Source organism: Grus americana, chromosome 39, assembly GCF_028858705.1.
Source record: "Grus americana isolate bGruAme1 chromosome 39, bGruAme1.mat, whole genome shotgun sequence".
NCBI classification, from domain to species: Eukaryota; Metazoa; Chordata; class Aves; order Gruiformes; family Gruidae; genus Grus; species Grus americana.
Window position 1 is genome coordinate 132,881 of NC_072890.1, and position 12,267 is coordinate 145,147.

The 12,267-nt window shown below is 67.6% G+C and overlaps 1 protein-coding gene across 1 annotated transcript in view; it reads left to right on the forward strand.

Annotated features, from left to right (window-relative positions):
• The window catches only part of SRCAP (Snf2 related CREBBP activator protein), a 32,976-nt gene that overhangs the window by 18,733 nt on the left and 1,976 nt on the right, over positions 1-12,267 (forward strand). Inside the window, 15 exon segments of the mRNA XM_054808747.1 lie at positions 85-572; positions 902-1,078; positions 1,222-1,401; positions 1,719-1,886; positions 2,634-2,859; positions 3,529-3,685; positions 3,687-3,728; positions 4,325-4,542; positions 5,753-5,955; positions 8,482-8,651; positions 9,218-9,414; positions 9,491-9,605; positions 10,346-10,513; positions 11,610-11,789; positions 12,066-12,149. Of these exon segments, the coding sequence (XP_054664722.1) occupies positions 85-572; positions 902-1,078; positions 1,222-1,401; positions 1,719-1,886; positions 2,634-2,859; positions 3,529-3,685; positions 3,687-3,728; positions 4,325-4,542; positions 5,753-5,955; positions 8,482-8,651; positions 9,218-9,414; positions 9,491-9,605; positions 10,346-10,513; positions 11,610-11,789; positions 12,066-12,149 (2,773 nt within the window).

Here is a 12,267-nt window from a genome sequence, read left to right on the forward strand (position 1 = left end):
CTGGGTGAGGGTCAGGGTGCCCATGGGTTGGGGGTCCTTGACCCCCCCCCCATATCACACGTGTGTGTGTGTCCCCCCCCCCAGGATGCTGCAGCCGGTGCCGAAGGCGGAGAACCGGGCGGTGCTGCTGCTCAACAGCCCCCGCCCCGGGGGGGGGCACCCAGTGCCCCTGGGGGTGCTGCCGCTCGGCCCCGCCCCCCCGCCTGCTGGCCACGCCCCTCCACCACCTGGCCACGCCCCTCCACCGCCTGGCCACGCCCCTCCACCGCCTGGCCACGCCCCCCAGCCTGCTGGCCACGCCCCCTTGCTGGTTGCCCCCGCCCCCAGTGGAGTGACGCTGGGCCCCGCCCTCTTAGCCCCCGCCCCTCCTGCCCCGGCTCCTCCCACTGTAGGCCCCGCCCCTACCAGTGGGGCTCCGCCCCCTCCTCCTGCTGCTGCTGCTGCTGCCCCTTTGCTGCCCCCCGGGGGGGCGGGGCTGGGGCTGGGGCTGGGATTGGCCCTGGCGGCCCCAGCCCGGCCCCCTCCCACCCTGTTGCCTGCGTTGGCTCCGCCCACCACTGGCTCCACCCACGGTGAGAGGGCGGGGCTTGGGGGGACAATGGGTGGGGATTTATGTGTGGGAGGAGCTTAGGAGGGGCGGGGCTTTATGGGGAAGTGGGCGGAGCTTGGGGGCATTATGTTGATGGGGAATGGGGGCGTGGTTTAGCAGCTTTGTGGGTGGGGCTTAACACAGGGTGGGTGGGGCTTTAGAAACGGGGCGGGGCCAGCACCTTATCCTGGCTACTGAACCCAAAGGGGGGGGGAACTTTGTGGGCGGGGTTTGTGCCCTGTGGGCGGGGTTTGTGCCCTGTGGGCGGGGCCTCCCCATTAACCCCGCCCCTCCCTCTCTCCCCCCCCCCAGCCCTGCCTCCTGCTCCTCTGGTCTCTCCCCCCGCAGCGGGAGCCCCCCGACCCCCCCAACCCCCCCCTACCCCAACCCTGGGGGGCAAGGGGGGGCCCCCCCTGGCTGCCTACGCCCTGCCCGGCCCCGGCCCCCAGCGCCTCCTGCTCGCCCCCGACATGCAGGCCCGTCTGCCCTGTGAGTACCCCCCGCCCCCTTTTCCCCCCGCCCCCCCCATTTTTTTAGGGGGGGACCCCCCCTTAAATCCTAAGGCGGGGGTCCCCTCAAATTTACGTCCATTTTCCGTCATCGTGTGTGTGTCCCCCCCGCTCTCTCCGCAGCCGGCGAGGTGGTGAGCATCGGGCAGCTGGCAGCGCTGGCCCAGCGACCTGGGGGGACCCCGGGGGGGGCGACGCCGGGGGGGGCCAAACCCCTCACCCTGCAGCTCCAGGGGAGCAAACTCACCCTGGCCGCCCCCCCGCTGCGGCACCTGGCCCTCGCCCCCCCTCGCGGCCTCCCACGTAAGTCGGGGGGACCCCCCCCCCCTTGCTGTTGTCCCCGCTCCCCCCCCCCATCTCTTTAAATGGGAGGGGGGGGGAATTTCAGTTTGGGGGGGGCTTGACACCCCTAAAGGGGGATGAGGATCTCCAAAATGGGGGGGACCCCCCTAAAGGTGGGGGGGGGACCCCTAAAGTTGGGGGGGGGACACCCAGATCTGGATGGGGGGGCCCTGACAAAGAGCCCCCCCCCAGTTTTTGGGGGAGCAGGGGGGTTTTGGAGGGTAGGGGAGTTTTGGGGTGCTCCCTGACACCCCCCTGTTTCCCCCCCCCCCCCCCAGGGAACGTGGTGCATTTGGTGGCAGCTGGGGGGCAGCACCCGCTCCTGGGCCCCCCCGCCCAGGTCACCCTGCTGGCACCCGTCGCCCCCCCGGCCCCCACGGGGGGGCCACCCGCTGGGACCCCCCCCCAGCCCCCCACCATCAGCCTCCCCATCGCCACCGCCCAAGGTAAGGGGGGGGGGGGGGGGGGTTTCTGGGTGCCCCCCCCCAAACCACCGGGACCTCCCTGGGTGCCCCTGACCCCCCTCCCCCCACCTCTGGGTGCCCCTGAGCCCCTCAGATCTCTTTGGGTGCCCCCAGGACCCCCTTGGGTGCCCTTGAGCACATCCCCCCCCCCCCAGCCCCCAGGACTCTTGGGTGCCCCTAGGAGCCCCAGGACACCCATGGGTGCCCCTAACCCCCCCCCCAGGACCCCTTTGGGTGCCTTTAACCCCCCCCCCCGAGATCTATGGGTGCCCCTAGGACCCCCCCCCAGGACCCCCTTGGGTGCCCCTGAGCCCCCCACACACCCCCAGGACCCCATTGGGTGCCTCTAACCCCCCCAGGACCCCTTTGGGTGCCCCTAGGACCCCCAGGACCCCCATTGGGTGCCCCTAACCCCCCCAGGACCCTTTTGGGTGCCCCTAGCACCTCCCCACACCCCCCAGACCCCTTTGGGTGCCCCTAGAACCTCCCTGGGTGCCCCCAGGACCCCCATGGGTGCCCCTAAATCCCCCCAGGATCCCTTTGGGTGCCCCTAGAACCCCCCAGGACACCCATGGGTGCTCCTGACCCCCTTCAGGACCCCTTTGGGTACCTTTTACCCCCCTGGTTCCCCCCTGGGTGCTCCTGGGACCCTCCCAGAACCCCCTCGGGTGCCCCCCCTCGGGTTTCGGGGGGGGGGGGTCTAACGGGCGTTTCCCCCCCCCCACCCAGTGCCGACGCCACTGGTGAACAGCGGGGGGGTGGTGAAGATCGTGGTGCGTCAGGCACCCCGCGACGGGCTGGCGGCACCCCCGGCGCCCCCCCCGGCACCCCCACCCGCACCCCGACCCCCCGCGCCACCCCCGGGGCGGCCCCTGCTGCGGGTGCTGCCCGCGCCCCCCCCCCGCCGGGCCCCCGACCGCCGGCGCCGCGACCGCCGCCGGACCCGAACTGATGGGTGAGTGTCTGCCCCTCCCCCAGCACCCATGGGTGCCCCCCCTACCTATGGGGGGGGTGTCCTGTACCGCCTACGTGGGCCTGGGTGCCCCCCTGCACCCATGGGTGCCCCCTGGACACCCCCCCGCCCCCCCAAGCTGGGGCTCCCTCCCCACAGCCCTGGGTGCCCCACATGCCATTGGGTGCCGCCCTGCACCCATGGGTGCCCCCCTCCACCTTGGGGGGGGGTCTTCCTGTGGCCCCCCTGCACCCATGGGTGCCCCCTGGGCCCCCTCTGCCATGCTGGGGCTGCCTCAGCACGATTCTGGGTGCCTCACGTACTTTTGGGTGCCTCCCCTGCACCCACGGGTGCTCCCCTACATCCCTGGGTGCCCCCCTGCACCTTTGGGTGCCCCCTGGGCCCCCCCCTTCCCATGATGGGGCTCTGTCCCCGGGACCCTGGGTGCCCCCCTGCACCCATGGGTGACCCCACCCATCCCTGGGTGCCCCCCTGCACCCATGGGTGCCCTCCATGGCCCAGGGTGCCCCCTTTAAACCCATGGGTGCCCCCCACCCACCCCTGGGTGTTTCCCCCCCCCGCTATGGGGTGCCCTCCTGGCTGCCCCCCACGGGTGTCCCAGCCCCCCCCTCCCCCCCCCACTGACCCCCTTCTTCCTCCCCTCCCCCGCAGCACCCACAGCACCCACCGCCCCCCCTCCCGCCGCTGCCGCCGCCGCCCCCCTGGGGGCCCCCCCGGCCCCCCCCGCCGCTGCCCCCCCTCGAGAGGAACCCGAGGGGCCGGGGGGGCCCAGCCCCCCCCCAGCACCCACCCCACCCCGGCCGCCCCCCCGCCGCCAGCCCCCACCCCCTCCGCGCTCCCCCTTCTACCTGGTAAGCACCCATGGGTGGGGGGGGGGGGGCGCTGAGAGGTCTCTGTGCAGGGGGGGGGAAGGGGTATGGGGGGGGCACCAAGGGGTCTCAAAGGGGGGGTAAGGGGGGATTTGGGGGGCACCCATGGGTGGGGGGGGCACCAAGGGGTCTCGAAGCGGGGGGTAAGGGGGGATTTGGGGGGCACCCATGGGTGGGGGGGGCACCAAGGGGTCTCGAGGGGGGGTAAGGGGGGATTTGGGGGGCACCCATGGGTGGGGGGGGCACCAAGGGGTCTCGAAGGGGGGGTAAGGGGGGATTTGGGGGGCACCCATGGGTGGGGGGGGTCCCCAATGATGGGGGGGGTGATGGGGGGAGGGGGGGGTCCTGGGTGACACCCGAGGAGAGGGTCACGCCCCTCCCCCACTTAGGGTGCTGGAGGGGATGGTCGGGGGGGGGGGGAGGGGAAATTGGGGTGCTGGGGGGGGCCCTTCTCCCCCCCCGAGATGCAGCGGGGGAGGAGCCACCCTGGGATGGGGGTACGGGGGGAGGGGGTCTGGGGGTACCGGGGGGGGGGGGTGTCGACCCCCACCCACCCCCCCCACCCACCCCCACCCCAGGAGTCCCTGGAGGCGAAGCGGGGGAGGGGCCGCGCGGAGCGGCTGGAGCGGCTGCTGCGGCTGAACGAGCTGCGCTGCGGGCTGGCCCCCGTCTACGGCAGCGAAGTTTTGGGGCTCTGCACCCTGCCCCCCCCCACGCCCCCCCCGGGGGGAGCCCTGGCTCGAGCCGTCCTCGCCCCCCCGCAACGCCTGCGCCAGCTCCAGCCCCTCCTGGACAGGTAACGGGGTGGGGGGGGGGTCCCCAAGAGTTTTTTTGGGGGGGGGTCTAGGTGGGTGGGTGGGGAGCGGTTCAGGGGGTTTGGGGGGGTCCAAGGGGTTTTGGGGGGGAATCCAAGAAGAGGTTTGGGGGGGGGTAAAGGGGTTTGGGGGGACCCAGGTGTTGGGGGGATCCAGGGGGTTTGGGGGGTCCAAGGGGTTTTGGGGGGGTCCAAGGAGGGAGCCAGGGGTTTTGGGGGCGGAAAGGGTTTGGGGGGGGGGGGCAGGGGTTTTGGGGGGACCCAGGGGGCTGGGGGGTTTGGGGGGGTCCAAGGAGGGGCCATGGGGTTTGGGGGACCCAGGTGTTGGGGGGATCCAGGGGGTTTGGGGGGGCCCAAGGGGTTTTGAGGGCGGAAAGGGTTGGGGGGGGCAGGGGGTTTGGGGGGACCCAGGGGGCTGGGGGGTTTGGGGGGGTCCAAGGAGGGGTCATGGGGTTTGGGGGACCCAAGTGTTTGGGGGGATCCAGGGGGTTTGGGGGGGCCCAAGGGGTTTTGGGGGGGTCCAAGGGGGTTTTTTTTGGGGGGGAGCAGGATTTTTTGGGGGCATCAGGTGCTTGGGGGGGGGGGGAACGTGGGGGGGTCTGGGGGTCCAGGGGGTTTGGGGGGCACCCAGGTGTCTGGGGGGGTACCCAGGTGTCAGGGGGGGGCACCCAGGCTTTTGGGGAGGGGCCCAGAGGGTTTTAGGGGGGGTTCCAGGATTTTTTGGGGGTCCCAGATATTTTGGGGGGGGGAACATGGGTGTCCAGGGGATTTGGGGGGCACCCAGGTGTCTGGGGGGGGACACCCACGTGTTGGAGGGGACACCCAGGCATTTGGGGAGGGACCCAGAGGGTTTGGGGGGGGGGGGGGGGCGGTTTCCAGAATTTTTAGGGGGGAAGAACATGGGTGTCCGGGGAGGGGTCTGGGGGTCCAGGGCTTTCGGGGGGCACCCAGGTGTCTGGGGGGGGCACCCGGGTGTCGAGGAGGGGCACCCAGGTGTCTGGGGCGGGGGGGTACCCAGCCATTCAGGGAGGGACCCAGGGGGCTTGGGGTGGGTGGTCCAGGATTTTGGGGGGGGACGGACGACGACGACACAACACGTGGGTGTCTGGGGAGGGGTCTTGGGTGCCCGGGCTGGGGCGTGTCGTGTGTCCCCCCCCCAAAAATTATCCGCAACCCCCCCCCCCCCCCATAGGTTCATCTTCGTGCTGCCGCCGGTGGAGGCGCGGGGGGTGGCCCTGCACAGCTGCCGCCCCCCACCCTGGCGCCTGCGCCAACGGGCGCAGCTGGAGCAGCGGCTGCGGGAGGAGCTGGCGCCCCGCGGGCGAGCGTTGCACCGGGTGCTGCGCAGCATGCGCACCCACTTCCCCGACCTGCGCCTCATCCAGTACGACTGCGGTACGTGGGGACATCGGGGACATCAGGGGGTTTGGGGACAACCGGGGACATCGGGGATATCGGGAGCCGTGGGGACGTTGGGGACCGGGGGGACATCGGGGGTATCGGGGACGTCGGGGATGTCAGGGGTGGTGGGGACCTTGGGGACATCGGGGTACCAGGGACATCAGGGACGTCGGGGACATCAGGGGTGGTGGGGACCTTGGGGACATCAGGGTACCGGGGACATCAGGGAGCTTGGGGACATCGGGAACATCAGGGGCACCAGGGACATCAGGGATCTCAAGAGTGGTGGGGACATCGGGGACATCAGGGGTGGTGGGGACCTTGGGGACATCGGGGTACCAGGGCCATCAGGGACATTGGGGACCTTGGGGACATCAGGAGTGGTGGGGACATCGGGAACATCAGGGGCACCAGGGACATCAGGGATCTCAAGGGTCGTGGGGACCTTGGGGACATCGGGGTACCAGGGACATCAGGGACATTGGGGACCTTGGGGACATCAGGAGTGGTGGGGACATCGGGGTACCAGGGACATCAGGGACATTGGGGACCTTGGGGACATCAGGAGTGGTGGGGACATCAGGGGTACCAGGGACATCAGGGATCTCAAGAGTGGTGGAGACATCAAGGGTACCAGGGACATCGGGGACGTCAGGGGTGGTGGGGACCTTGGGGACATTGCGGGTACCAGGGACCTTGGGAACATGGGGGACATCAGGATTGGTGGGGACATTGGGGACCTGGGGGACGTCGGGAACATCGGGGGCACCAGGGACATCAGCGATCTCAAGAGTGGTGGGGACATCGGGGACATCAGGGGTACCGGGGACATCGGGGACGTCAGGGGTGGTGGGGACCTTGGGGACATTGGGGGTACCAGGGACATCAGGGACCTTGGGGACATCAGGAGTGGTGGGGACATTGGGGACCTGGGGGACATCGGGGACACTGGGGGCACCGGGGACATGGGGGACATCAGGGGTGGTGGGGACATCGGGGACCTTGGGGACATTGGGGGTACCAGGGACATCGGGGACACCAGGGGCCTTGGGGGTCTTAGGGACACTGGGAACATCGGGGGCACCAGGGACATCAGGGACATCAAGAGTGGTGGGGACATCGGGGACATCAGGGGTCTTGGGGACATGGGGGACATTGGGGACACCAGGGACATCGGGGACCTTGGGGACATTGGGAACACTGGGGGCACCAGGGACATCGGGGACATCAGGGGTGGTGGGGACCTTGGGGACATCAGGGGTACCAGGGACATCAGGGACACCAGGGGCCTTGGGCGTCTTGGAGACATGGGGGACATCAGGGGCACCAGGGACATCAGAGGCATGAAGAGTGGTGGGGACATCAGGGACATTGGGAACATCAGGGACCTTGGGGACGTCATGGGCACCGGGGGGCACCAGGGATACCGGGGACATCAGGGGCACTGGGACCACCAGGGACACTGGGGACATCAAGAGTGGTGGGGACCTTGGGGACATCGGGGACATCGGGGACACCAGGGGCCTTGGGGACACCAGGGACCTTGGTGGTCTGGGGGACATCGGGAACATCAGGGGCACCGGGGATATCAGGGACATCAAGAGTGGTGGGGACATTGGGAACCTTGGGGACATCAAGGACGCTGGGAACACCAGGGGCCTTGGGGACATCAGTCCCTGATGTCCCCATGTCGCTAGTACCAACCTCATGTCCCCCCCCCCGATGGCCCTGGTCTGACCCCGTGTCCCCACCAATGTCCCCATGTTCCTAATGATGTCCCCAGCTGTGTGCTCAACAATGCCCTGAGTGATGTCCCCATGTCCACACAGATGTTCTCACGTGCCCATTAATGACCCCGTGTCCCCAGCCGTGTCCCCGTGTTCCTAACGACGTCCCCATGATGTCCTCATGGCCACAATCATGTCCCCATGTCCCCAGCTGTGTCCCCATGTTCCTAATGATGTCCCCGTGATGTCCTCATGGCCCCAGTGATGTCCCCATGTCTCTAGCATTGTCCCCATGGCCACACTGATGTCCCCATGTCCCTGGGCAATGTCCCCATTGATGTCTCCATGTCCCCAGCTGTGTCCCCATGTTCCTAATGATGTTCCCATGATGTTCTCATGGCCATAACGATGTCCCCATGGCCATACTGACATTCTCATGGCGCTAGTATTGTCCTTGTGATGTCCCCGTGGCCACGTTGATGTCCCCATGGCCACAGTGATGTCCCCATGTTCCTAATGATGTCCCCATGGCCACGTCGATGTCCCCACGTCCCTAGTGTTGTCCCCCTTGATGTTTCCGCCTCCCTAGCTGTGTCCCCATGTTCCTAATGATGTCCCTATGACGTCCTCATGGCCACACTGATGTCCCCATGTCCCTGGCAATGTCCCCATTGATGTCCCCGTTGATGTCCCCACAACCCCGCCCCAACCACCTCCATCCCAAAGCGTGGGGGGGTCACCCTGCCCCTCCCCCTTGGCGGTGGCCCCCGGTGACACCGGCGTCCCCCCCCAGGGAAGCTGCAGACGCTGGACGTGCTGCTGCGGCGCCTGAAGGCGGGGGCCCACCGCGTCCTCATCTTCACCCAGATGACCCGGATGCTCGACGTCCTCGAGCGCTTCCTCACCTACCACGGCCACATCTACCTGCGCCTGGACGGCAGCACCCGCGTCGAGCAGCGCCAGGTGCGGGGGAACCTGGTGGAGTTCGGGGGGGGACCCCGGTGTTTGGGGGGACCCATTTGTCCATTGAGACCCTTGGACCCCCCTATGGGTACCCAGGTTTCCAGGAACCTCCCCTTGGTCCCACCTTGGAGCCACATCTCAAGGGCTTGATGGTGGCAGAGGGGACCCAGTTGTCCAGGGCAGGACACACGTGTCTGAGAGGACCCAGCTGTCCAGACATTGACACCCTTGCTCCCCGCTATGGGTGGGGTGTCCAGGAACCTCCCCCTGGTCCCGCCTTGGAGCCACATCTCAAGGGCTTGATGGTGGCAGAGGGGAACCAGGTGTCCATGGAGGACCCAGGTGTCCAGGAGGGACCAAGGCATGGGGGGGCACCAACACCCTTGGACCACCCCCCGTGGGGGCCCAGGTCTCCAGGAACCTCCCCCTCGTCCCACCTTGGAGCCACATCTCAAGGGCTTGGTGGTGGCAGAGGGGAACCAGGTGTTCATGGAGGACCCAGGTGTCTGGAGGTAACACCCAGACGTCCAGGACCCCCTAACGTGGGACTCCGGTGTCTCCTGCAGGCCCTGATGGAGCGTTTCAACGCCGACAAGCGCATCTTCTGCTTCATCCTCTCGACCCGCAGCGGCGGTGTCGGCGTCAACCTGGCAGGTGCCGACACCGTCGTCTTCTACGACAGCGACTGGAATCCCACCATGGATGCCCAGGCCCAGGACCGGTGCCACCGCATCGGCCAGACCCGTGACGTCCACATCTACCGGTACGTTCCTGGGTCCTCGCCCTGATGCCTGGGTCCTCCGTGGTCACCTCACTCCATCACTTTGTCCCCTGTTCAGGCTCATCAGCGAGAGGACAGTGGAGGAGAACATCCTCAAGAAGGCCAACCAGAAGAGGATGCTGGGAGATATGGCCATCGAGGGGGGGAATTTCACCACCGCCTACTTCAAGCAGGTAACTGAGGACCCTGGTGTCCAGGGGGACCCAGGTGGCCGGGGGGACCCGGGTGTTGAGGCACTGACACCCTTGGACCTCCTCATGGGCAACCAGGTGTCCAGGAACCTCCCCCTCATCCCACCTTGGAGGCACATCTCAAGGGCTTGATTGGTGGCAGGGGGGGACTCGTGTCGAGGGGACCCAGGTGTCCAGGCATTGACACCCTTGGACCCTCCCATGGAGACCCAGGTCTCCAGGAACCTCCTCATGGTCCCGCCTTGGAGCCACATCTCAAGGGCTTGGTGGTGGCATGGAGGGTCCTGGTGTCTGAGGGGGGACCCATGTGTCCGGGGGTGTCTGAGTGGACCCAGTTGTCCATAGGGCACCCAGGTGTTGGGTCACCAACACCCTTGGACGCCCTCCATGGGGACCCAGGTCTTTCTGAACCTCCCCATGGTCCTTGGAGCCACATCTCAAGGGCTTGATGGTGGCAGGGGGGACCCAGGTGTCCAGAGGAGACCCAGCCATCGGGTCACCGACACCCTTGGACCCCCCCCACCATGGAGACCCAGGTCTCCAGGAACCTCCTCATGGTCCCACCTTGGAGCCACATCTCAAGGGCTTGGTGGTAGTAGAGGGGACCGAGGTGGCCAGGGGAGACCCAGGTAGCCGGGTGGGACCCAGGTGGCCGGGGGGGTCCCATGTCTCTGGGGGGGGTCCCTGGGGTCCGGGCCTGGCACTGACCCCCCCCACCGCAGCAAACGATCCGGGAGCTCTTCGACATGGCGCCGGAGGAACCGGGGCGCCGGGAGCCGGACAGGGACAAGGAGAAGGACAAGGAACGGGACAAGGACAAGGACGGGGACATCCCCCCCGATGAGGACGAGGACCCGGCAGCCACCCGACGCACCCACATCCTCGAGCAGGTGGGGCCACAGGTCACCCCGCATCCCCCCGATGTCACCCCGCGGCCCCGCGATGTCACCCTGATGCCGCCTCGTGTCCTCACGTCCCCTGGTGTCCTTTGTCTCCTGGTGGCCCCGATGTCCCCAGCATCCCCGGTGGCCCCAGTGTCTCCCCACATCCCTGTGTACCCTGATGTCCCCAATGCCCCTGCTGTCCACCACATCCCTGGTATCACCCACACCCCTGTGTCCCCTTGTGTCCCCTGATGTCCCCCAATGTCCCTCATGTCCCCAACACCCCTGATGGTCCCCATGTCCCTGGTGTCCCCTACATCCCTGATGTCTCTCACGTCCCAGATGTCCCCAACATCCCAGATGTCCTCCATGTGCCTGGTGTCCCCCATGTCCACAGTGTCCCCAACACCTCTGATGGTCACCATGTCCCAGATGTCCCCCATGTTCCTGGTGTCCCCAAAGTCCCAGATGTCCCCAACATCACAGATGTCTCTCACATCCCAGATATCCCCCATGTTCCTGGTGTCCCCAACATCCCAGATGTCCTGCATGTCCCCAGTGTCCCCCATGTCATTGGTGTCCCTCATGCCCCAGATGTTCCCCATGTTCCTGGTGTCCCCCAAGTCCCAGATGTCTCTCACATCCTAGATGTTCCCCATGTTCCTGGTGTCCCCAACATCCCAGATGTCCTGCATGTCCCCAGTGTGCCCCATGTCATTGGTGTCCCTCATGTCCCAGATGTTCCCCATGTTCCTGGTGTCCCCAACATCCCAGATGTCCTGCATGTCCCCGATGTCCCGCATGTCATTGGTGTCCCTCATGTCCCAGATGTTCCCCATGTCCCCGGTGTCCCCAACATCCCTGATGTCCCTCATGTCCGTGATGTCCCACATGTCCCCAGCATCCCTCCCGTCATTGGTGTCCCTCATGTCGTTGGTGTCACTCATGTCCCTGGTTGTCCCCTACATCCCAGATGTCCCCCATGTCCCCAGTGTCCCCTAGGTCCCTGGTGTCCCCCACGTCCCAGATGTTCCTCACATCCCTGGTATCCCCCAAATCACCGGTGTCCCCCACGTCCCTGATGTCCCCATGATGTCCCCAGGCACTTTGCGGGGCGGAGGACCCCGAGGACATCCGGGCGGCCTCGCAGGCGCAGGCGGAGCGGGTGGCAGCGTTGGCCGAGTTCAGCGAGAGCCTCAGCCCCGAGGAAGAGCGAGGTGGCCCTGAGCCCGAGGAAGAGCTCTCCAAGGCCGAGCAGGAGATCGCCGCCCTGGTCGAGCAGGTGGGCACCCACGCCTGGGGGGTTTTGGGGGGCACCCGTGGATCTGGGGGGGGGCTTTGGTGGGACCCCAATTGTCCAGGAGGTTCAGGAGAACCTCAGTGGTTGGTGAGCTGGAAGGACCCAGGTGTCCGGGGCGGGTTACGGGGCACCCAGGTGTCCAGGGTGGAGTTTGGGAGGTCCAAGGGGGGGGGGGGTTTGGGGGGGTCCAGGGGGGACCCCGGCATCGGAGGGGGGGACACCCCGGTGTTCGAGGGACCCAGACGTGCCGTACGGCAGCTGACGCCCATTGAGCGCTACGCCATGAATTTCCTGGAGGCGTCGCTGGAGGACGTCAGCCGGGAGGAGCTGAAGCAGGCGGAGGTGGGTGTTTGGGGTGGGGGGGGAGCACCCATGGGTGGGGTGGGGGGCACCTATGGGTGGAGGGCAACCCCTCAGGGTCTTGCTATGGGGTAGGGGGTTGCCTGGATGGGGGGCTGGG